The sequence below is a fragment of the Zeus faber genome (genome assembly GCF_960531495.2).
Source record: "Zeus faber genome assembly, chromosome: 9".
Taxonomy (NCBI): Eukaryota; Metazoa; Chordata; class Actinopteri; order Zeiformes; family Zeidae; genus Zeus; species Zeus faber.
The window spans coordinates 34,082,090-34,107,002 of NC_137197.1; the positions used below are offsets into that span (position 1 = coordinate 34,082,090).

Here is a 24,913-nt window from a genome sequence, read left to right on the forward strand (position 1 = left end):
CACGTCTCACAAATGAGACCCGTGTGTGTGTGTACATATACAGTATTTGTCCTAGAACCCTGTATTAACTAAGAGTCATTGAGTTTTCAGGTGCAAATTTAATTTGATTACGTGAAAACATTTTTGTGCACATTTGTTTTGCTCACGTCTCACGTGTGTGTGTGTGTGTGTGTGTGTGTGTGTGTGTGTGTGTGTGTGTGTGTGTGTGTGTGTGTGTGTGTGTGTGTGTGTGTGTGTGTGTGTGTGTGTGTGATTTCAATTATTTTTGCAGAACCCGGTGAAACAGGCCCAAGAGATCCAGAGCAGCACAGCAGAGCTCATCAAAGGCCTGGTGCAGCTCGTACCCATAACCAACACTACGCAGCTCTCCCAAGAGGCTATGGAGGTCATTCACCATTTCCTTTGTTTCCTGCGCTTGGAAAAAACTTAATCACCCAAGCTCGGACATTTTCTTTTGGTCTGTGTGCTTATGTGTGTTGCGTTTCAAATCAGACTGATAATGCTGTTGAATAACTTGTGCAGGATTTTTGATGGAGAAGGCTTTATATTGTAATTTCTCCATCTATTAAGGATGTAAAACAGCTGCTATACATTTAAGTATGTTTTAAAGGACTGACCAATAAGAGGAATGAGAGAGAATGAAAATTTAGCTACTACTAAAGTTTGGTTACACTATTATTGTTGTCAATCAAACAATTCCTATTTCTCAAATAAGAAACCCTCTTCTTGAAACTGTAATGGAAAATAAATATCTATTTTAGTTGTTTTCTCCAAATTTTGCATAAGTATTTGCAATGTTACGTGGCAGGTTTTTGGCAACATGGGTAGTACTAGTTTTAACATTGTTTTTATTGTTGTAGTTCACATGATAAATTTACACAAAACCAACATTTACACAGTAACACTATTTCAACCACCGACATATCCAGGCTCGGTCCGTCCATAACTTCCCACATCAAAGCAATCACTCTCCTAGCCTGAAGGAGGCAAAGACTGATCAAGGTATCCCTACTGCTTTCTACAAAGTTTAGCCTGAGGGGGAATGTCTATACCAATTATCTGTGACACACGGCAAAGCACTTATTACCTGAACACCTGTATCTTTGGATATTCCCACAGTGAAGGAGGTTACCAACAGCCTTATTACATTTGGTGCACTGATCAGGAATAAACATATGGTCACATGAGTTCTAAATAACCATTTATACCAAATCTGTTTCAGTCCTGTGTTGATAGTCCATGATTGTGCTTTTCAGCATCTATATACCCATTCGCAATCTGTAATATCTGCTTGTAAATAGTTGGACAGTCGACCCCAAATACTCATAACATTTTGGTTATTTCTTTATGATGGACATGGATGGCACCTTTGAGCAGAGAATTTATGAAAATGTAAAGCTCCTGTAGGTATTTGAAATTGTGCTTTCTACAGTTCTCATGCCTGTTAATCGGCTGGTCAGATTACATTTATATCCAATCTCTATTAAGTCTTTCACTCTACTCGCACCTTTGTCAGCCCACAATTTGAATCTCACAACAACTCTACCTGGGTTAAGGTTATCATAACCACATACTTGAGGGAATTTAGTGTTTTTGATCACACACACACACACACACACACACACACACACACACACACACACACACACACACACACACACACACACACACACACTATTCTAGACCAGAACATTTAAAGTAGAAATCCATACAATTTTCTCTGTAGGGTGGATTACATTAAAACGCCCAGAATTCCATTCAAACCTGCAAGGTTATTTTTTATATTTTGCATCTGGTTTTACCTTCCTGTTCGTCACTTTCTTCTTGAAAGTGTGAATTTTTATTTTCTTGATCACTTGATGTGGTGGGACATTTTCATCGGAGGGTTTTTCTTTTTGTTGGGGGGTTATGAAATTCACCACGGCTGCCTGATCAATGCATTCTCGCCGGGAAAAGCCAGCCAAATTGATATGGAATCAATACCAAACTTGGGAACTTTTTTTTAACAAAACGATTTAACGGATTACTACTTCAACACCAAGGGAAAAAATATATATATTTTCAAGTGTTGTGGTGTACTGATTTCGATTTTTTTATTTTTTTATTTTTCCCCTCCCGTATCCCGTATCGCTGATCCTTTTGCGCCTCTCTGTCCAGGCTCTTCTAGTCTTACACCAGCCAGAGACTATCGAGCTGTGGAACCCTGACGCCCCCATCGAGACCTTCTGGGACATCAGGTATCTCTTTGGAGCGCTCATCTCTTTGGAGCGCTGTTGCTTGGTGGTCTGTCTTGAGAAGGAATCCACATGGCGCCTTTGTCGCCTTTTATTTTAAGGCTCTTTTTAAATTTCGCTCTCCCAGTTCGCAGGTTCTTTTCCTCATTTGCCGGAAGCTAATCGGCCACCCAATGGTCAATGGGACAGAGGTGCTCAAGTGGCTGAGGGAGATACTTATATGCAGGAATAAGTTCCTTCTTAAGAACAAGGTAGGGTTACATTCTCGGTAGGTATTTTGGAAGAGCTTGCCTTATGAACCGGCTTGTCATATTTTCAACTAGGCATTTGACCTTGTCAATTTTGTTATGTGTTTTTAATTTTTGTACACATCACTGTCACAAAATCCCCGCTGTCACAATTTGACAGCGGGGATTTCTGTCCATTTTTTATCTCAGTCACGTTATTAATTAAAACTCCCATCGTAATAGCTGCCCTTAACAAGATGCGTAAATAAATTAAAATTTTAATCCGGTGTTATTAGACAAGGTTAAAGTTTTGTGTTTCAAGTTCGATTGTCAAATACACTGCAATAAAGTCTGATTTCATTGACAATGAAATCCATGGACTCCCAAGCTGACCTCAAAATGACCTCAAGTTTACATGTTTTACTCGAGGCAGAATTGTCTCACTGCAGTATTTGCTGTAAATCTCAAGTATGATAAAACACTCATAGATTATAGACCCTCACAGATTAATTAACTAAATATCATGATATAACTTCTGTGCAGTTAAGTCAAATTATTACTCTGAATATATCAAACAAACTCTCCCATTGCTGGTTTGACTGGAATTATAATTATTGCATCTAATTGCAAAAACAATCAAGTTGATTTCCTTGTTTTATAAATGTTTAATGGAAAATAAAAGGGAATACAACTCTGAATATAAAACAAAATGTGGAAAAAGAGCCAGATATTCCAATAATAACGAGTGGTACAGCAAACTATAACTTGATCATGGGCATGGAGGTAACATTGCTGCAACAATGTGACCAGGTTCCTTGTTACTCCCAATATAAAGAGTATGCAGCTGTTTGCAGAACAACCATGATCTTTGGCACTGTCAAAAAAAAAAGTAAAATCCAGGGAGATGTACCCAATATAATGAACAGTTTATTTGGGTACCGGATACATATGACATGAACCATTTTATATCTGGGTGACATTGCTGTGGGAAGTTGTAACCGGTGAAGTAATTATTTATTCGTTATGGCTAATAAAAAAGACAACCCAAGAACAATGGCATGATTTATGGGGGTAGTAGCTGAGGAGGTTAAGCGGGTCGTCTAGTCAGGTTGCTGGTTCGATCCCAGGCTCCTCCTGGTCGCTTGCTGATGTGTCCTTGAGCGAGACACTTCACCCCCTAACTGCTCCCCCGGCGCCTCTATATGGCAGCCCACTGCTCCTAGGTACGTCAGATGCTAGGATGGGAAAATGCAGAGAAATTGCGAATTTCCCCATTGTGGGACTGATAAGGGTATATAAAAAAATAAAATGAACACAAATATGATACAAATATAAGAAAGAGAATTTTAGGAAAAATGAGTTTTATAGGACAGTCAATCAATATAGTTTTCAATAGGACACAATGATATGAATAATAATTGCTGAAGAAATATTGAAAAATGAACAAATTGATAGAGATAACTGCAACTCATTGTTATTGTTTGTCTGTTCTTTGTGTGTATTTGTAAAACTTGATAAAAAAAAAAAAAAGGAAAGTGTAAAGAAAGGTGAAAAACTGCCATTGCCACTTGAGGCAATATAAGTAAATTGCAATAGTAACAAAAAACAATTGGTGAAGCTTATTTAATAACAGTTTATTGTTTAATTGAACACAGAGTACATTGTACTGGGCTACTGTCAGCTGTGGGAATTATTGACCAACAGAGTTATGTGTGCAAAGAAAAAAAGACTTGACCGAATATGACTCAATGCGCCCTGCAGGAATGTGCCACGCTGGGGAGCGGCATCCCTATCTGTCGGCAGGCCCAGACCAAGCTGGAAGTGAGCCTGTACATGTTCCTGTGGAGCCCGGACGCTGAGGCTGTGCTGGTCGCAATGTCGTGCTTCCGACACCTCTGCGAAGAAGCCGACATCCGCAGTGCTGCTGACGAGGTGCCTGTCCAGACAATCCTGCCCAACTATGCCACCTTCAGCGAGCTTGCTTCAGTCAGCAACATTATGGGTACAGGTCAGAAGTTTGTGTGTAATATGTGTTCAAAGTGCCATGCTTTTGGATACTTTGGGATTGCGTCACCGCCTGTCGTCCGATTTGTTGTCTCCCGGTAGGTCGCTCGACGTTGCAGAAGAGGGTGATGGCTTTGCTGAGGAGGATAGAGCACCCGACTCCAGGAAACATTGAGGTGGGGTTGGTGTACATGAGCCTTGCTCGCCCAGCTCAACTCTATTTCATATGCCTTTTTAAATTATTTTCTTTCGTTTACTTGCTAGTAAGTGTGTAGGTTTAATTATTTCTTTACTCCTGTGAATTAATTTGGGTTGCTTTTTTTTCTAGGCATGGGAAGACACTCATACGAAATGGGATCAGGCAACCAAACACATTCTTAACTTCCCTAAAAACAAAGGCGATGATGCGCAGGTAAATACCCTTTTAATTGTTTTAGTATTGTCAAATATGAACACATGGCTATATCAACTGCTGCGTGAATGTGCATTGGTATTGTAAGTCCCCCCCTCCCTTGTTAAAATAATACTCTGTCATTCTTGTTCTCTCCAACAGCAGGAGTGGATTAACATGACGGGATTCCTGTGCGCTCTAGGTGGGGTGTGTCTCCAACAGCGTAGCACCCCAGGCCCGGCCACATACAGCCCTCCCATGGGGCCCATGAGCGAACGCAAGCACTCCATGATCTCCATTGGTTCCTGCGAGGTCTCCAACCCTGTCACATCCCCTGCCACTTGCTCCACCTCCACATCCAGCGAGACTCCATTAAGTCGCTTCCTGGACCGACTTCTGGCTCTGCTTGTATGCGGGCACGAACGGGTGGGCCTCCATGTTCGCACCAATGTCAAGGACCTGCTCGGACTGGAGCTCAGCCCTGCCCTGTACCCCATGCTCTTTAACAAGCTGAGGAACAGCATTGGCAAGTTCTTTGACACGCAGGGCCCGGTGAGCACATTTCTTTGGCCTCACTATAGGCAAGACAAAAGTTTTTTTGTGATCTCTACTAGGATTGAAGGTGTTTCATGGTTATTTTGATTTCCAAAATGAAAGAGTAACTTGTTTCTTTCAATTAGTCTGTGCAATTTTTTGATGTTCCAGGTCCCTATCAATGATACCAACACCCAGTTTGTCGAACAGACCATTGCCATTATGAAGAATTTGCTTGATAACCACACAGAGGGCAGCTCGGAACACCTGGGTCAGGCCAGCATCGAGACCATGATGCTCAATTTGGTTAGGTCAGTGTATGGACTCATCTAAAAAGCATTTTGTACCAGTGTGTCTGGTAGGATATCACTTCCCCCTACTATCTGCTGGACTTCCTTGGAGGCTCCTGCTATCTGGCGTGCAACTGTTGGAGTGCCATTGCTTACTCTTCTTTATTTATTTACCTTGTATTATTAGTGTCATTCTAGGCAAGGTACTAAAGGCAAAGTTTGGAGCTAAACCTTAGTTGTTAGTTTCTTTACACTTGTTTTTGTATATGTCTATTGAACTTCACTTGGCACACCCCTGGATGGTTGTATCTCTGGTAAGATGAATGCATAATCAGAGTAATTATTTTGGAGTTTGTTGCCATCCCTAATCTACATACAAGTCTCCTGTTGGGAAACATGATTTTTTCTTCAAATACATTAATGATGTAGGAATCATGATGGAATGGACTCAAACCCTGCTTTGGCAATGCGGTCAGGTGCATCCCTGAAATGGCATCCGAGATGCTCACTTGTCATTGTTACCATTTGGCACCAAGGTTCAGGGGCTGTACCAAACAGTCAATAAGAGTAAATTGTTAGAAATTGTAATATTGCAATTCAATACAATAGTATTGAATTGCAATATATTGCAGTATACAATATATTGCAGTTACAATACTCCAATATTGTAACTGCAATACCCACAAAGTAACTATATGAAATCAACATAAAATTGACACCTAACGTTTAACAGCTGCTGATTGGGGGATCCACCCCCACCGGCTATAAGTTTCCTCTTTTTTTTTTCCCCCAGATATGTGCGTATTCTCGGCAACATGGTCCACGCCATTCAAATCAAGACTAAACTGTGCCAGCTCGTGGAGGTGATGATGGAAAGGCGGGATGACCTCTCTTTCTGCCAGGAGATGAAGTTTAGGTCAGTCACACCAGCTACTCTACGTGGCCAGAACTCCATTGTGGTGTTGAAATCACATGCTATGTTGCTCTCACATAATGTGGGGGATGATATAATGACATCAGGCAACATTTTCATACAACATTCTGATATATTTGGAGATTATCTCTCTTTTTCTCTGATCTCTTTTTTTTTTTTCCAAAAATAGTTCTAACAAGTTTTTTTTTTTTTTTGTTTTTTTTGCATAGCCTGCAGAAGCTACCACTGTAGCTTTCACACCTCCCCCAAAATCGAACTGTGTATAGGGCGATGCAAGACCAAAGGACCAATTGAATCGCTTCATATTTCCTGAAGACTAAAACACTTTTATAATTCAGTGCGCAAGAGAGACAAATAACAGAAAAAGCAAAACTATCCCTTTTATGGTTTTCGTGCTCAGAAGAATACAGAGTATTTTTTCCCTACATTTTCTAGGAACAAGATGGTGGAGTATCTCACAGACTGGGTGATGGGAACCTCCAACCAGGCGGCCGATGATGACATTAAGTGTCTGACAAGGTGCAATATTTTTCATCTGTTACCGCAACTGGTGAAGTGTATAATAACATGGTTTTATCTACAGTAGTGCTGTTATTTGTAGATATTATCTCTGTAGTTTGCGTATCCAAATCCATTCATTCATTCAAGGGAGGATCCCACAGCATATGATCTAATACAGAGGCTCATGGTTGGTGCATGTGGGTTTGATGCAGGGACTTGGACCAGGCCAGTATGGAGGCGGTGGTGTCTCTGCTGGCAGGCCTGCCACTACAGCCAGAGGAAGGAGATGGGGTGGAGCTGATGGAGGCCAAGTCCCAGCTCTTTCTCAAGTAAGGTTCCGCGACATTTTACCCTTACTCACCCTATCATTTGAAGCAATGATGAAGTTGATTCCGGGAAATTTGATTTCATGACACCTATTGCAGAACAAATGGATAAGCAAAAATGTGAAGGTAAAATATTATTTTAAAATAAATATTATTAATATTATTTTATATTCTTTTACATTTTTGACTGTACCTGTAACGATCAACGTCTTCATAATAACCTCCATTGGGAGTAAAGTAATAGAGATTGATACAATCACTGGATGTGAATCGTCTGAAAGCTGTCGTTATTATCACCTAGCAATGAGTCTGTATTGGTCCATGTTATAAAAGCATCATATTCAAACATTTATTCTATATATGCTGCTATTGCAACAATGAGAGAAAATGCAAGCCAATAAATATATTGCATTACATTTGAAGAATTTACATTTATTTCTTTGCGTACAGAATCATGGAAATACTGAAATACTGAAAACTGGAAATACTGATTGTGCAAATCCAAGTGTTTTGCATGTTTTTCTCTTTTGCCGCTCCGTCATGGTGCTCAGGTACTTCACCCTGTTCATGAACCTGCTAAACGACTGCAGTGAGGTGGAGGATGAAGGCCAGGCAGTGGGTGGGAGGAAAAGGGGTATGTCCCGCCGCCTGGCATCACTACGCCATTGCACTGTGCTGGCCATGTCCAACCTCCTCAACGCCAACGTGGACAGCGGCCTCATGCACTCCATTGGTTAGTATCCATTAAATCTACCAACAGACACTCACTGGTCTTCTGGTCAATTTAAAGTGTGTCGTTGGTCACAATGAGACTCGACAAATTTAATGTGTCGTTTTATACTTGCTAAGGGTGTAATGGGTTATCGTGACGCAACATTTTGCATTACAAAAACGGGAGGTTATGCACCGTGGAACTGATAAAAAGAGTGAAAATAGACAGCAGCATTGACTTGCCAACTCTGGCAAATGCATTTGCGACTCTGCTTTCTGCCATGAGTCAGCAGGCAAAAGTTTTTAATTTTTGTGTGTTTTGTCATTGGGTAAAATACCTTTATTTAAAATTTAGAAAAGCATCTGCTTTTAAAAACTGAACATTTCCATAAGAGACGGTGTCTTGTCTTTTTTGCTCACCAGGCCTGGGCTACCATAAGGACCTCCAGACACGAGCCACCTTCATGGAAGTACTGACCAAGATCCTACAGCAGGGAACAGAGTTTGACACTCTGGCCGAGACAGTTCTGGCCGACCGCTTCGAGAGACTAGTTGAGCTGGTCACTATGATGGGAGATCAAGGAGAGCTGCCCATTGCCATGGCGCTTGCCAACGTGGTCCCTGGATCTCAGTGGGTGAGAACTTACTTTTCTTTGATTATTATATATGTTCTTAAGCTTGTGTCATTTTTGCGGCATTGCTACTGAACAAGGGGGGATGGTAGCTCAGGCTGTAGAGCTGGTGGTCTAGTCATACAAAGGTTGCTGGTTCGATCCCAGGCTCCTCCTGCTAGCACGCTGTAGTGTCCTTGAGCAAGACACTTAACCCCTAATTGCTCCTGATGGCTGCGTCCGTCGGTGTTTGAACAATTGTAAGTCGCTTTGGATAAAAGCGTCTGCTAAATGAAATGTAATGTAATGAACAAGCACCGGCATGTAACAGTCACAACAAAAGACCAAAGAGTCACAACTAGAGCAGTGTTGGAGCGCAATGGCCTCCTCCAGAAGTAATGCCTCCCCCAGAAGTAATGCCTCCCTACCTGCACCTGCTACAACTGATGGAGACAAACACCCGTGGCCATGTTTACAACAAATGTTGCCTTATGTCAGAGTGAAAAATGTATCTTACCGAATGAACTGCCCCTTATGCTTATCGAAAAATACGCAAATATTGGCAACCAGAAAAAAATCTGAGCAAAAAAAAAAGTATATTTTTTTTCTCCTCAGTATTTACTTTTACTTTTGATAAGTAAATACATTTTATACCATAATCATTACTTTTGATACTTAAGTACCTTAAATATCAACTACTCTCAGGCTTTTACTCAAGTAGTATTCTAATGAGTGACTTTGCTTTTACCAGAGTAGTTTTCAGTAAGAGATCTCTACATTTACTGAATTGTGAGTAAATGTGTGTTTGAGTAAAAGTCCAAGTTTCCAGTAGTTTTTCCACCACTGTAGCTATGCTGGTTTATCAAGTTTGCACAACTGCCTTTCACGTTTTGCGTGTCTCCACTTTACATTCTTCCTGGGAAGGGTGGACCCCGCCACCGACAATGGAAACAGCACATAGAGGGCCACATTCATAACACAAGTATATTCAGTGGTTGAATGTTTCTTCAAAAGTATCAAATGTGTTTTGTTTTTTTTGTTTTTGTTTTTTTTTCATCTTCAGGATGAACTAGCACGTGTGCTGGTGACGTTATTCGACTCCAGACACCTGCTGTATCAACTACTGTGGAACATGTTCTCCAAAGAAGTGGAGCTGGCTGATTCAATGCAGACGCTTTTTAGAGGAAACAGCCTTGCCAGCAAAATCATGACCTTCTGTTTTAAGGTGAGGGTTGGTGGGACAGCTTATCCGTCTTCTTAAAACTTTCAACACCCAGCTCTACCAGTGCTGCCTATTCCGAGAGAAGGTTTAGCTGCCTATGACTGTGATTTAAAGTCGTTTGGTACTATGAAAAACTGTACTTTGGTTTTGACAAAAGTGTCTGCTGAGTGATGTAATATAATTGAATATTTTTGGCTGAGCGACGCATTGTCCTTAGATTGCAGATAATTGTGTTTTTTCTTCTTCCAACAAGCATTAATTAAAATTAGCTCAATGTATTTGAACAATTCTGTGATTCGTTGATTGGACAGGTAGAAAAAACTCTTAGTGTTATACCTGTGTTGTGTTATCAGGTATATGGGGCGGCGTACTTGCAGAAGCTCTTGGAGCCTTTGTTAAAGGGGGTTATCACAACCCCAGAGCACATCAGCTTTGAGGTTGATCCAACAAGGTAAAATAATTTGCATGCACCAGGCGCTCGCCTCACTTCCCTCTCTCCTCTCCTTCCACACACTCTGACTGACTTTCTGGCGGGAACCTGCCTCTAGACACCTGGGCCAATTACCAACTATCCTGGACACCTCCCTTCCAATTAGATGAACTTATGCAAATGAAAAAAACTCACCAATGAACTTGAACCCCAGTCCCACACACACACACACACACACACACACACACACACACACACACACACACACACACACACACAGTCATACGCACACAGTGTTGCACTATTAAAAGTTATTTATGGCAGACTACTATAAAAACATTTTTGGGACCTTTTAAAGCAACACTATGTAACTTTTTTACCTTAAAATAACAGCTTCAGAATCATTTTGATGGTACTGACTTGTAATATAAAGAATGGCACCTCTTTCATTCCCACCCACCCCCCCCGAATGCCTCTTCTTGCACTATGTAACTTGGGCGTTTGGGAACGAAACCGCCGTAAAACATACTTTACAGTGCTACGTAAAAAAAACCCAAAAAAACATGAATTGTTCAGACAAAATGTTGCTGCTCCACCTCCCCAGTGGCGCGGGTGAGACGGGCCAGTGCTGCACCCGACATCTGCACCTCAGCTGGTGCGCACCGGCCCTCACCTTCATTGCGCCAAGGGGTTTGTTTCATCCTCTGTGCAAGCCGATTTGCCAGGCCGAGTAGATCTGGTACCTAAACCTTTTTCTAAGGGTTAAACTGCATTTAAGTAGTAGTGAGAGTAGTTCTAACTTATTAGAACCAACCAAGACCACTTAAATATGGTCTGGGTAGATAAATGGCAAACCTGTCTTAAGGCCACTGAAGGTCTGCTCACATTCTGTCAGATCTGTCTGACAGTAATGGAACATTGTATGCAAATAAACACAATGGGGTGCATTTAAAAAATGTTAATTTGGTCGGAGTTTATCATCAAACTTGCCAACATTTTTTTGAACATAGTTGTTTTCTGTTGTCCATTTGTTCTTTGTATGATCAACATCTCTAGGAATGTGCCTGACGCCATTAACCTTTTGATTTACTAATGTAATGTGCTTGTGCCAAGCCTCATATTAACACCACAGTATTTCAGTATATGACATTTGTAGACTCAATAGAACCATTTTAACATATGGTTATGGAAAAATTGGTGTTAATCAACTGGTTCAATGTTCCATGAATGCCACATTGGTGAGTCTCAAGAGTTTTTGTGTGTATTGTTAGAGAATTGGATTTTCTTGAAGCACAATACCCTTCCACTGGATAATTTGGTGTTTCTGCGTATCTTTAAAGATAAATCATATTGTCTGTTGATCCCGGCTCCTCCTCCTATTTTACCTCCTCAGACTGGAGCAAGGGGAAAATCTGGAGGAGAACCAGAGGAACCTGCTGCAGATTACAGAGCGCTTCTTCCAGGCCATAATTGGCTCCTCCTGCGAGTTTCCCCCGCAGCTCCGTAGCGTATGCCACTGTCTATACCAGGTAGCTCATCGACCCCTCCCATCCAGACAGCGGTGAAAATACCCCCCTGTACAGCGATGATGGCAAACGCGCCCCGTGTGTGTGTGTGTGTGTGTGTGTGTGTGTGTGTGTGTGTGTGTGTGTGTGTGTGTGTGTGTGTGTGTGTGTGTGTGTGTGTGTGTGTGTGTGTGTGTGTGTGTGTGTGTGTGTGTGTGTGTGTGTGTGTGTGTGTCCAAACATATTGTGTGGTCACTTAAACATTTTAGGTCCTCGCTTAACCCCCCACACACAACTCTGTGGTGCACATGCTGCTGAACTCACTGCTTTGTCAAATGCAATGAGTTACAAAACATGAATGCACGTTAGACGTTCCATTTGAGGAAATGTCTTAGGCAAAGCAGATCACTCCTGCTACATGTAGCTCCACATAGCTGCTCTCATTCTGTGCTGCTCAGCTTGGTCGCATTGACTAAAGATAAGCTGGAATTTAAGATTAATAATTTGGCGATGTTCTAGGTCAGCTGTAAAGTGCGTAAATTAGTTTTCAAGTTCAAAACAGCTGGAGGTAAGCAGGAGGTAAACTTAAAAAGACGTGAGATATATATCTATAAATCATGCTCTGAATGTTGCGGCTCCAGAAAAAACAAGCTTGTTGAACTGGGAAAAGGAGGAGATTGAATGACCCAGAAAGGGAGATTGAAGTCCGTCCCCTGCCATGACGCAAGGACATTTGGACCAATTGTTAACTGGGTAGCTATCAGAACGAAAAAAAGACAAACGGCATCAAGGTGGAGATACACTTAAATAGACGTGAGAACAAAAGACGTTAGAACCACCGGAGAACGTGTCCCAGAACACTGTCAGCAAAATACTCAATAAGAACTCTGCGGTGAAAGAAGTATGAACGCTACAGCAAGAGAGAGACTCTCCTGTTCCAAAACAGAGAACGTCCCTTGGTTTGAAATGTTCGTATCATACAACTAGAAACTAACTTAAACAGTAGATCTAAAATTAAAACACAGTAAAACCAGCACAGGTACCGCACGGGACGCGCGGTGTAAGGCTCAGTGCTGTAGGAGGAAAAAAAATACAATCACACACTGATTCAGCCATGTTTACCGGTTTTTATTTGAGTACCGGTTTATATTTGAGGAGATACGGTATATATAAAAAATGCTCGGATGTTGCAGCTCTGGAAAAAAAACAAGCTTATTCACCCGGGAAAGGAGGAGATTATGGTCTAGGGAGGAAGGTGGAAGTCCGTCCCCTGCCATGACGCAATGGCTTATGGACCAATCCCGACGAGGGGAGGTCTCCAAATGAGAGAAAGACGAAAGACAAAATTCGCCTCAGGGTGTTGCGCGGAGGACACCGCAAGAACCCAGATCACCAGCTCAATTTTTTCTGAACATGTCTTTTTTGGTAAAAAAACTTTTACTTCTCTTTAAGTGAACCTCCACCTTCAGGGACTTGCGTCAAGAACACATCACTGCGTCAATTTGTTCTTATTTTGTTCTGAAGATCTCTTTTTGGTCCAAAACTTCTACTTCTTTTTAAGTGTACCTCCACCTCTAGGCCCTCGAGTAGCAAAACCAAGTGGTCTCTAACTTAATCAATTTATTTCCTTATTTGTTTTTTGCCATCTTCAGTTAACCATTTTTCATTCCAGATCCTCTCCCCACATCATTTCCAACACTATATGCTGGTACATGCGCGTGCACACACACACACACACACACACACACACACACACACACACACACACACACACACACACAAACACATCCATACATACTATTAAACTGCTCTGTGTTGGGTAAGGAAGACACACAGAGCATGCACGGGCACACAGAATGCTTCAGGAGTAGTTCAGTCACTTTCTGAGAGCATTTGCTTTGAGAGCTCCCTCTCTATTCTCAAAAATGTGTGTGTATGCATTAGGGCTTTGCGTAGCTGTGTCAGTGTGTCGTTGAGCTGGTGCTGTGAACATGATTGTGCTCATCTCTGTTCTGTAGGCAACTTGCCACTCGCTACTGAATAAAGCGACAGTTAAAGAAAAAAAGGAAAACAAAAAAGCAGTAAGTTCAGATAATCTGTCCTCCCCCAGCCACTTTCCCTCTTCCCCAAAGCAAAAAAAAATAATTATTTTCTTTGATTCGATTTCTTTCTTCATGATTTTTAATATGGTTTCAATTTGGTGTTTCTCTAGAAATGCTTACTACTTCTATTCATTTTTTTTCCTTTTTCCAATTAACTCCTCCCAACAATGGTGGCATTCTTCTCACAGTACCTCCTTGTTGTGCTCTAGTCACTCTGATTTACACTCCAGGAGATCTATTTGTCAGCACATTTCATCCACATGGTAATGATCCACATTGGATCATAATATTGTTTGTACATTCGTCATTTCAGTAACATCAACTTTAAAGGCCACCTCCAAGCCGATTTCACTTACTGCCCCCCAACGAGAGATGGAGGGAGCGAAAGTGAATGCAGCGCCCAATAACAAAGTCAAAACAGGTTTTGATAATTTGGTGAGTCGGTGTGCCAGTTGGATAATCCAATGTCCCTTTTTGCCAAGAAACATTTCACAAGAGCTTGACATTCTGGTGCTAAGACCAGTTTTTTGTCAGAACATGCATGCAGAGATTGTGGAACTGATGTATTGCAGCAGTATATGAGGTATCGATAATTCATATAAATCATGAACTGCAAACAAATTGGAGGTAGCCTTTAAACATTCATTGCATACTGATGCCGCCCGAACCAAGCAGGGCCAGCATGCATGCCATCTGATACATCATTAAACAAGACATGAAATACTGTTTTGGAGGAATGATGATAAACTGGCCTCCTCGTTTCACTGGTGACAATACGTTGCTATACTTGGAAATGGGAAAGTCGATCTTCAACCCAAAGGAAAATTGTTATTATCTAGTGCTTTTGGAAACCTGCTCTGCTCCTTTGTCTGTTTGACTGTTAACACTCCTGTTTTAGTGTGGAGTATTGCACTACTGTTGGCTTGCAATATGTGAATAAACACTGGTCTCGAGATCTTAGAAAACTTGCTGTAGTGGACTAAGCATGTCACGTAGGTCCTGTTTTGAACTGGTATAGATGTATATCAGCAAAAACAGGAAGGAGGGACCAAGGCATTCAACTTGCGGTAAACTTACATTGGCAAGTTGAATTTGATACATTTTAGATACATTGCTTTCATCCGGTAGTTAAAGGAGGATTGCAGACGTCCAGTATCTTCATGACTTCAGTCCATAGGATCTGTGGCAGGGTTTAAGAAGTTTTAGCTGAACTTTTGATCCTATCTAAGGAGTTTCAGAGGGTTATTTGGGTGGTTTACAGTTTGTCCCCCTGAAAGCTAAAGTGTCCTGCCTCACTTCATTTTTCTGACAGACAGACAGACATCATCATTGATGCATGATTTAGATTATTTGCCAACTTTCAAGAAGAAGAAAAAGAATCTTTAATCGTCACACAGAACACCACACTACAACACATGCACGCACGCACACACACACATGCACATGCTTTGGATGGTGGCCGGTGAAATGAGGCCTCTGCGTTTAACCCATCCTGGCTTGTCCTTCCTCTGGGGGCACAGCCAGGAGCAGTGGGCAGCATTCGTGGATGTGCCCGGGGACCTGGTGATGAGTGTCCATCGTCAGACGATGATGTGTGGAAGGTTTTTTTGGGGGGGGGGGGGTCCTTACTGACGTTAGGTGGAGGAAGCCCCATGTTTCCTCCCAGGACCTCACAAGATGCAGATAGCAGCTTGCAATAGATAAATTAATGAATGAATAAATAAATAGAGTAGGCAGTTTTGGATCCTGACATGTTGTGATACGTTCACTGCAACTTGGGACAGTCTGCAAAACTCTATACTGAGTTTTTACCTACCCTTTATTGGTCCAAAGAGGACGTGCCATAATTCACCATCCCCAATTGGCCAAAGGGGAAATTCCCTAATTGACCACAGAGGAAATGCAACGTTAATCCTTTGATTGACATTGGCAGTCATCTGAAATTCAGAATATTCCACTTGTTTTTCTTGACATTGTAGCAGTTTCTTCAAAAGTTTGCTTCAAATTTAAAAGATTCATTTGTCACATATTACACGGTGTAGAGCATGTAGTGGAATGTTTTAAGGCCAACGCCAGAGATTGTGCAGGGCAGAGTATTAAAAATATAAATAAAATACAAGTACTCCTCACTTAACGACTAAGTTCTGTTCCGATGACCAGGTCGTTAAATGAATTGGTCGATAAGCGAGGACCCGTGTTATTTCACGGTAAGGGGGCGTTGCGAACGCTAGTGTAGTGACTACTGACAGACTGCAGGAACGAGACTGAGAACGGTGATGAGATGTTTACAGTGTATATATAGTATGCACGTAGCGCGCACGCCGCGGTACTATACGCAGTGCACAATACAGACTGGTCGGAGAGCTGGTCGTAAGTCTGAAAGATCGGTAAACAGGTAGGTCGTTAAGTGAAGAGTACCTGTAAAAAAAATTAAATAAAGTAGGACTAAGATAAAATTAAATAAAATCTATATAGTAGAATATACCAATATCAACCACATACTATGTTTATGTACATAGTGCAATGTTTGCTCTGCAATGTTTGAGAACTGAGAAAATTAATATCTGTACAGATGTGCAAGATATACCAACAATCAACAACAGAAACTTATCATCATGCAATGCTTGCCGTGCAATGTTTGCAAACTGAGAATAATGTAATAGATAATTAATATTGGGGAATATAAAATAAAATGTGTACAAGCATTACAGCGGTGAGGTGGACAGAGTTCAATTTCCTTATGGCTTGGGGGAAGAAGCTCTTTCTGAGTCTCTCTGTTCTGGACTTGTGGCTGTGGAGGGTTCTGCCTGACCACAGCCACTGGAACAGTCCATGCATGGTTGGGATGTTGGGGATCCTTAATGATCCTCTTGGCCCTGGTTCTGCACCGCCTGGTATGCAAGTCCTGTAGGGGTGTGAGTATCGTCCCCGTGGTACGTTCAGCCAGTCGTACCATTCTCCGAAGGGCTTTGAGGTCCTGAGATGAACAGTTCCCTTACCGGCTGGTGATGCACCCTAACAGGATGCTCTCAATGGCACCAGAGTAAAAGGTTTTCTGGATCTGTGGAGAGACTGAAGTTCCTCAGTTGTCTGAGGTGATAAAGGCGCTGCCTCGCCTTTTTCACTGGAGTCTCTGTTTGAAATGTCCTTGTCAGGTCCTCAGTGATGTTTACACCCAGGTACCTGAAGCTGCTCACCCTCAACTGGCTCCGATGATTATGAGGTGGGTATAGATCCTCTGCGGCCTCCTTCAGAAGGACAATGCTATCGGCGATCGATTAACTAGTGGACATATTTCTGGTATTATGTTTGAACTAAGAAACAGACATGGCTCTAGTTTCCAGTTGAAAGCACTCCAAACAATAAGCGTTGCTGCATTCACTGGCGCAGAAAACTGTAAAGCGTGTCGGAAGTGATGAACCCGGAAAACTGCCTGCTGCCACTGTAAGTATTTCAGACCATTTTATACCATACATGTTTTTTGCATCCCTGTACAGTTAACTAAAACAAAATTTAAAAACTAAAACTAAGTGTGGAAAAAATGTTTTACGTAAAACTAGACAGAAAAAGACAGCTGGTGTCAGACAGCCGGAACTGAGACTCTATTCTGTCTCTGTACCGACGCTTTGCCTCTTTCACAGCCCTCTGCAGTTGGTAAGATGGCACCTTGTAATCTTCCATGTTCCCAGACACAAGCCCAGTGTTTTAAGCAGCAGTGTGCGCGTTCAGTGCATCACATATGGATTTGTCCGTCCACAGTTTCTGGTTCGGAAAGGATCTCGCCATAACCATGGGAGCCACATCATACGTTTGCTTGGCAACGAAGCTAATCACCGATTCCGTAAACTCGCTGACGTCATCAAGGGTTGAGCGAAACACGTTCCAGTTACCATCACTCGTACTGCGGCCTGGCCTCTGATTGGGTGCTCCAGAGCCTGACCTCCCTTGTTACTGGAGTTTCCCGAACCAGGCGTTTTTTGTATTCCGGTATCAGGAAAATGGCAGCATGGTCTGACTTGCCGAACGGTGAAAGGGAGGTGGCCTTGTAGCCCTCCTTAAACTGTGTGTAGCAGTGGTCCAATTTCCATTCTCCGCTGGTGGGGCAGGAGATGTGTTGGAGGAGTGGCAGAACTTGTTTGAGGTTCGCTTTATTAAAGTCCACAGCCACAATGAGGGCTGTGTCCATGTGTCTGGTCTGGTGTGGTGTCTGTTTAGCACATCATGAAGCTCTGATATTGCTATGTTGGCTTGTGGTGTGATATAGACTGCCATTGTAATGACCGAAGTGAACTCACAGAGAAGGTAAAATGGATGCCAAATGATCGTCAGATGCTGCAGGTGAGGCCAGAAGGAACGCGAGGGGCCATAATATTCCTGGGGTCACACCAGCTATTGATGACCAATAATCAGACTCCACCACCTTTGAATTACACGTATTCGGCTGTTCTATCCATACGGAAAATGGAGAAGGATTCCATAGTTTGAATAGTTTGGTCTGGCACCCGAGGGTCGGCCATGTTTCAGTCAAGTAGAGGTTACGATTACAGTCTCAAGTCCCATTGGAATTGGATCCTTGCCGTGATGTCGTCCAGTTTGTTCTCCAAAGATTCGACATTGGCAAGCAGGACACTGGGTAGAGGTGGGCAATTTGCACGAGCCCTCAGTCTTTTATAGACTCCAGCCCGCCTCACCCTTTGCTTTTTCTTCTTCCTGGGGGGCACCCCGTCTCCATTGTTGTTCTGGCATAGGCCTCGCAGAATCTCCTACGTCTACCAAGAGGTGGATAAAAAGTGTGGAAACTGGTGAGTATTCCTTAATCCAATGTCCATAAGTGTGCTGCGATCATATGTACGGAGTGCAGATGAAATTGGTGTATAACAAATAACAAAAACTAACCAAAAACAAAATAAAAGCACAATCTCAACCGAGCCGTCAGGTGGGCATCCGTACACTAAAACATCCAGGATTGTCCCAGAAGCAACACCTTCTTTGCCTCAGATTGGCATGTTGATGCAGCCTCAGCTTGGGTTCCATGCAAAACATCTGATTGATATGTCTTCAGCAACGATGTTTCTCACACAACATGGCATCAGTTGTAAATGCATTAAAGATTATCTCCAGCCATTTTCCCTTCCTACTTTCCCCCCTCAAATTTTCTCCAAATGGAAAAAGTGTATGCAGTAGTGGTTGCATGCCATGCTTTAGCAACACCATGGCAAGCAGTGATAAAGATACTGTTTCTCACCAACAGTAGGCTACCAACTAGCATCAATAATAGAAAAAAAGGAACATAGCAACCACTCAAACTGAAGTTATTGGGAGAAGAATCGTTCTATACACGAGACACTTCACACTACATGCGGTTACTCAGTTGTTTTCAAAAGATTCTAGATGATGTGAAGAAATCTTTCTATTTCAAGGGGGTGGTTGTGGCCGCTTGGATGATCATCGCTTTTAGCAATTTACTTTTTTAAGGCACTTGAAGTTTTGGTGATCTGTTATCCTGGGAAACTATGGCAGTGATTGTGGAATCAGCGGGGAGTTTCATAGAAAACATTAAATTGCTCAAAAATGATTTTCAAACAAAAATACTGGTTTGAGTCAGACATAGATATTTTCTAATGATGAGATATTTTTTCCCAAATATCATTCTATTGATGGGGATTTCTTAAACCATTGGAGAAATGTTCTATATTCTGACAGTTAATATTGTCAGTGTACGCATGAATTTTACTCTTTGGAATAATGCATCATTTATCAAGCAGCATGCTCCACGAAGTCTTATGTAGAAGATCATATATATTTTTATTGTATTCTAAGCTGATGATGAGGCATTTTATAACTCGATCATCAATGATCTCATTAACATGACCTTGTAAAATAAGAATTGACTTGACTATTCAAAAATAATGCTTTTAGTCAAGTTAGCAAAGTTATGTCCAATCACGAACCCATGACCTAAGAATGTCTGCTTTTGCCTCCTTGAAATGTGCAAACATAAGCCTGCTTACCTCCATTGTGAGCCATGATGTGGGATTTGGGACACATTAGTGTTTGGGGACGCGTCACCAGTGTGTGTCATTTTAGTGCTTTGCTCCACACTTCATGGCTCTACATTTACCACTGTCTTCTCCATTTCTTGCCACTAAATCCACAATGACATTTGCGTTTTCTCATTTATCTCCACAGTGAAGAGACATTCTTCAGCCATGCATCTCTGGGATACATTGTCATTCCTTCTTCAACTTTTTTTCCCCTTCCATTCCCTTGGCTATTTTTATTTGACGTTAGACCTTGCCTGCCCTTGTTGCAGCACTAAAATCACTTTTAAGGTTTTTAATTCTCCTAAATCTGCCTTGATGTATCTTTTTTTCTGTCCCTCTCTTTAATACACTCTTTCTATCAATGACTCCCTATTTTTTACCTTAATTTGTTTTTTTCCTTTTGTTTTTTTACTTTATTTTTTTGCACTTTGTTTGCTTTAATGTGTTGATGTCCTATATCTATATTTACCCCTCACTGAGTCCCTTTATTCTATTTCCTCCTTTTTATTATTTTTTGTACCGCCCGTCCCTCCCCCCCCCCCCCCACAATGCCTGCCCCTTTTCCCAAGGTGGTAAGTCAACGATTCCCCCAAAACAGCATTGGTGCAGTCGGCAGTGCAATGTTTTTGCGCTTCGTCAACCCAGCCATCGTGTCCCCCTATGAGGCAGGCATTTTGGACAAGAAGCCCTTGCCAAGGATAGAAAGGGGACTTAAACTCATGTCTAAGGTAAGATGTTCAGTCTTGATCAAAGACCGGGTGGTAGATAACTTACTTCAAAGAACAGATGTTCAACAAATTTGGGGTTGGTGTTGGTGTTTTGTCCCCCTAGGTCCTGCAGAGTATTGCCAACCATGTCTTGTTTACAAAGGAGGAGCACATGAGGCCTTTCAATGACTTTGTGAAGAGCAACTTTGATGCAGCCAGGCGGTAAGCTGGGATAAAAATCTTTTCAAAGTAATTAGAATTGTCCATTCATTGAGAAACATTGCTTTGCAGCAAGTAGCTTTTTGTATGAAATCCAGTTGCGTGCATTCCTCTTTATGAAACATATAAATTATGACAATTCCAGCAGTAGAATTTGATTTGTTTTTGTTCAATTACATTACATGATAATATTTTTTTGTGCATTTTTAATGTTAAGGGATCAATCGAGAATAGATGAAATCAACTGAACAAATCGACCATATTAAATCAGTGGGGGTTCACAAAAATTGTCGATTGATGGAAGTCAGTCCACTGTCACACTGATGCTGAGATTTCAGGCTCTCAGAGCAGGCAGTCCACATCGGACTCTCTGTTTAGGAAGAAGTTCCCCTCACCCCCAGACCTGTCAAGCTATACTCCCTGAACTGCCCCACTTGGATCCCAAAACTTGTTTCAGTTTAACTGCACATGGACAAACACTCAGTGACCAGACAACCTGCATGCATGACCTCTCTGCTACCAAGCCTAAAAGTCTTCATTCTAAGGCAAATAAGCAAATGACAAAGCCTCCGCCAAAGCATGTGTTAACACTGGTGCAGCTTTTCAAAGGTTATGGAGGTTAGAACTTTATCAAACTTCTTAACCTACTGTATGTTGCTTTTGGTTTTTCATGAACATTTATAACAGCGGGCTGAATATCTTTTAACTTTCAACTTTTAACTTGACATGATTGAACTTTTGGGGTCATGGAGGAGGACACATTTGCCACATTGGCTTCCTAGAGCACCCCGTTGTTACTGAGTGTTCCTTTAATATATTTGTGAGCCAAAAGTGATTGCTTGAGTCATGGTCCAAATGCCAAGGATTTAGGGAGTCCTGAATGTACAGACTAGTTGATACAGAGTTAAGTACAAGTATCAGTTGAAAAGCACAACTGATAGTTGATACGCTCCAAAGTATTAGCTTTGGACTTTCCAGATTAAGTGTAAGCCAACTGTGGCCTTGCAACATTTTCATTAATGTTCATGTGTTATTTCCTTCACCTAGTTGCTGTCAAATGAGAGAATTGATCAAGGCATTCACCAGAACACATGGTTTTACAGCTTGCTTGAACAACTGCTTTATAGTTTATAGAGATCAAACTATGGAACAGCTGTTTAAACTGAGATAAACACAAATTGAAGTTGCTTTTAAGTTGGTGGCTTGCCCTTTTTTAAAATATTTTCTTTCAATATTTTCCTGCAGATTCTTCCTGGACATTGCATCTGACTCACCGCCCAGTGATTCAGTCAACCACAGTCTGTCCTTCATCAGTGACGGCAATGTGCTGGCCCTCCACAGACTGCTGTGGAACAACCAGGAGAGGATTGGTCAATACCTCTCCAGTAACAGGTCGGGGAACTCTCAAGCAGGTTTAGAGATGGCCAAGTGCATTCAGTTGCTCTTGGAATTAATTTGCTCATCCGTGCAATATGTGACCAAGAGATAAATGTCATGAATATAAGTTGTACTTTTCATATACTCCCTAATTTTTATCAACAGCAACAGAACTTCCTGTTTTCTAACCTGGTAGTGTGGCATGTAATAAACTCGCACCAATAACATTAGTTACCTATTGTAACTCCAGATTCTATTTTGTATAAGCTCCACCCTTTAAGGCTATCGGTAGTGGGTTTATCCCTCGTGCGCACGCGCAGCACTCAAATCTTTTAGTCCATGCCCATCTACTGTGGGCCCCACTTACGGCAGACCTTGCGTATAAATAGCGGGTGCGACCGTCAATCGGCTCCCCTAATACAGCTTTATCTTAAGCCATTTTACAGGGCCAGTGAGGCCCATAGCTTAACCCTCTGGAGTCCCTGCTGAATTCAGAGAAGTGATTGTGGTGTAGTCTGATATTTATCTAAATACCTATAATCAACTTAACACACTCTTACTCCAAAGTGGTTGATATATCTATATGAAGGAAAATCACAACTACATTGATATGCCATCAATAATCTGGTCTGTATCATTATGCAGCTTTGGATAGATCTAAAACACACAAGTATAAAGAGTATGTTTTTGTATTTTGTTTTGCCGCCAGAAATGTTGTCATAGCACACACTAGAAAATATTGACGAACTGTTGAGAGCCGCGCTCTCATTTCGGCAGAGTTTAATTCCACTCCCAGGTACACAATGAGCTGGGAGGGAAGAGGGGAGATCTTTTTCCAGTTTATTGCGAAACCCAGACTTGAAGGGTGCGTCACCATATATGCTGTGAAATGTCATGACACCCGGTGATTATGCACAATAAGCTCTATAATCTCTAAAAATACTAAAATGTGTACTCAGCGCTCACACCGGGTGGGGCGTCTGGTCGGCTGTGGTGGGGCGGGCCTCCCCCTTTATGCAGCACGTGGGTGGGTATGAGAGTCCTGCCGGCTCGCTTGTGGGGCGGGCGGTTCGGGCAGGGTTTTGGTCTGTCGGCATGGGGCCGGGATCCAGGCCTGCTGTCCGCGCCTGGGCCCGGGTGCTGTGCCAACGACTGTGTCTTGTGCCTGCACCTGGAGGTTGGTTGTATGTGTGCACCTCTGGGGTGCGGGGTCTCCTCGTGCTCCCTGGGACTGGGTAATGCTCTTCGGGGCTGGGCGTAGGGGTTGCTCCACGGCCCTCTGGCTTCTCTGGGGGTCCAGGGGTCTTCTGTGGCCGCAGGGAAGAGTGCCTGCAGCTGTACGGTGTCTACAAGGCTGTGGAGTTCGAGGGGGCTTCGAGCCCTTTCCGCTGCTTGGAGGCGCCGCAACATAATTCCAACCTTCTACACCAGTGCCAATGGGGATAAGTCATGTACACTCACCGGTGGACATCTTACACGCACGCAGGCACGCACGCACGCAGGCAGGCAGGCAGTCCCATCTCTCACACACACACACACACACACACACACACACACCACCACACCTGCTTCAAGTGCACCCCAGCACCCTCCTGGTTGCATCCTCTCCTTTCCTCCCTCATTTACTGCCATAACTATTGACAGGAAGAGGCTACATGACATACCGTATTTTCCGGACTATAGAGCGCACCTGTATATAAGCCGCATCCGCTCTATTTAAAAAAAAATAGATATATAAGCCGCAGATATCTATGTTGAAAAATTAGATATATACTGCATGTACAGAACGATTTTGAACTGTAAATGTACATGTATGTACCTGAACAGATTCTTTCCGAACAGTGCCTTTTAACACGGCAGCAACTTTGCTGATTAAAACGGAACAGAACCAAGAGAAAAAAAACGGCATTTATTTACCTTCATTTCTCCTGTGTTTGAAACCACAAGTCACTTTAATCATCTTCGCTGAAACCCATGAAGTCGTCTTCTTCGTGTTGGAGTTGAACAGCCTCAGAAGCGCTTCGTCACATCTATCTCCATCAGTCTCGCTCTCCGTGTCACTGTCATCCTCCGGTGAAGTTGACTCTGAAGGTGCGCCGCTCTCTTCGTGTAGCAGTCCAGCCTTTCGGAACCCGTTGGTGATGGTGGATTTGTTTCACAGCACTCCACGCTGTTAGGCTCCACTGACAGACATCAGAAAAAGATGCTTTTCGCATGCGGCCAGTTTTTGTGAATGACTTCTCACCACTTGTCATCCAAGCCTCCCACTCAACCCGGAGTGCAGCTTTAAATGCCCGATTCACACTGATGTCAATGGCCTTCAACTTAAAACTTGCATCATACGAACTTCTTCGTGTGGGTTCCATGATGAAGGGGCGAGGATTTGAAAATAATTACCAGTTGGTAATTTATCGTCCGCGTTCTATCTGCTAAAGAAAAAGTAGCGTATTCTTCTTTGCATTGATTTTTCGTCTATCTTATTTTTGATTCTAATTCCGGTTAGAGCGCCCCTAGCGGTGGAAGAAAAATCCACAGAATAGCCGC

At 42.4% G+C, this 24,913-nt stretch overlaps 1 protein-coding gene across 5 annotated transcripts in view; it reads left to right on the top strand.

Moving 5' to 3' along the window:
• Nucleotides 1-24,913, top strand: part of nf1a (neurofibromin 1a) — a 134,001-nt gene that overhangs the window by 46,683 nt on the left and 62,405 nt on the right. For 2 of the 5 annotated variants that reach the window (XM_080006492.1, XM_080006496.1), the window contains exons 14-33: nt 272-385; nt 2,158-2,237; nt 2,362-2,485; nt 4,223-4,469; nt 4,568-4,641; nt 4,794-4,877; nt 5,022-5,408; nt 5,562-5,701; nt 6,474-6,596; nt 7,050-7,133; nt 7,328-7,444; nt 7,993-8,174; nt 8,576-8,787; nt 9,827-9,988; nt 10,339-10,436; nt 11,809-11,944; nt 13,939-14,001; nt 20,636-20,794; nt 20,898-20,995; nt 22,238-22,384. In XM_080006492.1, coding sequence (XP_079862618.1) covers nt 272-385; nt 2,158-2,237; nt 2,362-2,485; nt 4,223-4,469; nt 4,568-4,641; nt 4,794-4,877; nt 5,022-5,408; nt 5,562-5,701; nt 6,474-6,596; nt 7,050-7,133; nt 7,328-7,444; nt 7,993-8,174; nt 8,576-8,787; nt 9,827-9,988; nt 10,339-10,436; nt 11,809-11,944; nt 13,939-14,001; nt 20,636-20,794; nt 20,898-20,995; nt 22,238-22,384 — 2,831 coding nt within the window. Of the gene's footprint in view, nt 1-271; nt 386-2,157; nt 2,238-2,361; nt 2,486-4,222; nt 4,470-4,567; nt 4,642-4,793; nt 4,956-5,018; nt 5,409-5,561; nt 5,702-6,473; nt 6,597-7,049; nt 7,134-7,327; nt 7,445-7,992; nt 8,175-8,575; nt 8,788-9,826; nt 9,989-10,338; nt 10,437-11,808; nt 11,945-13,938; nt 14,002-20,635; nt 20,795-20,897; nt 20,996-22,237; nt 22,385-24,913 lie in introns of all 5 variants that reach the window. The other 3 variants (XM_080006493.1, XM_080006495.1, XM_080006494.1) reach the window with 3 other exon arrangements.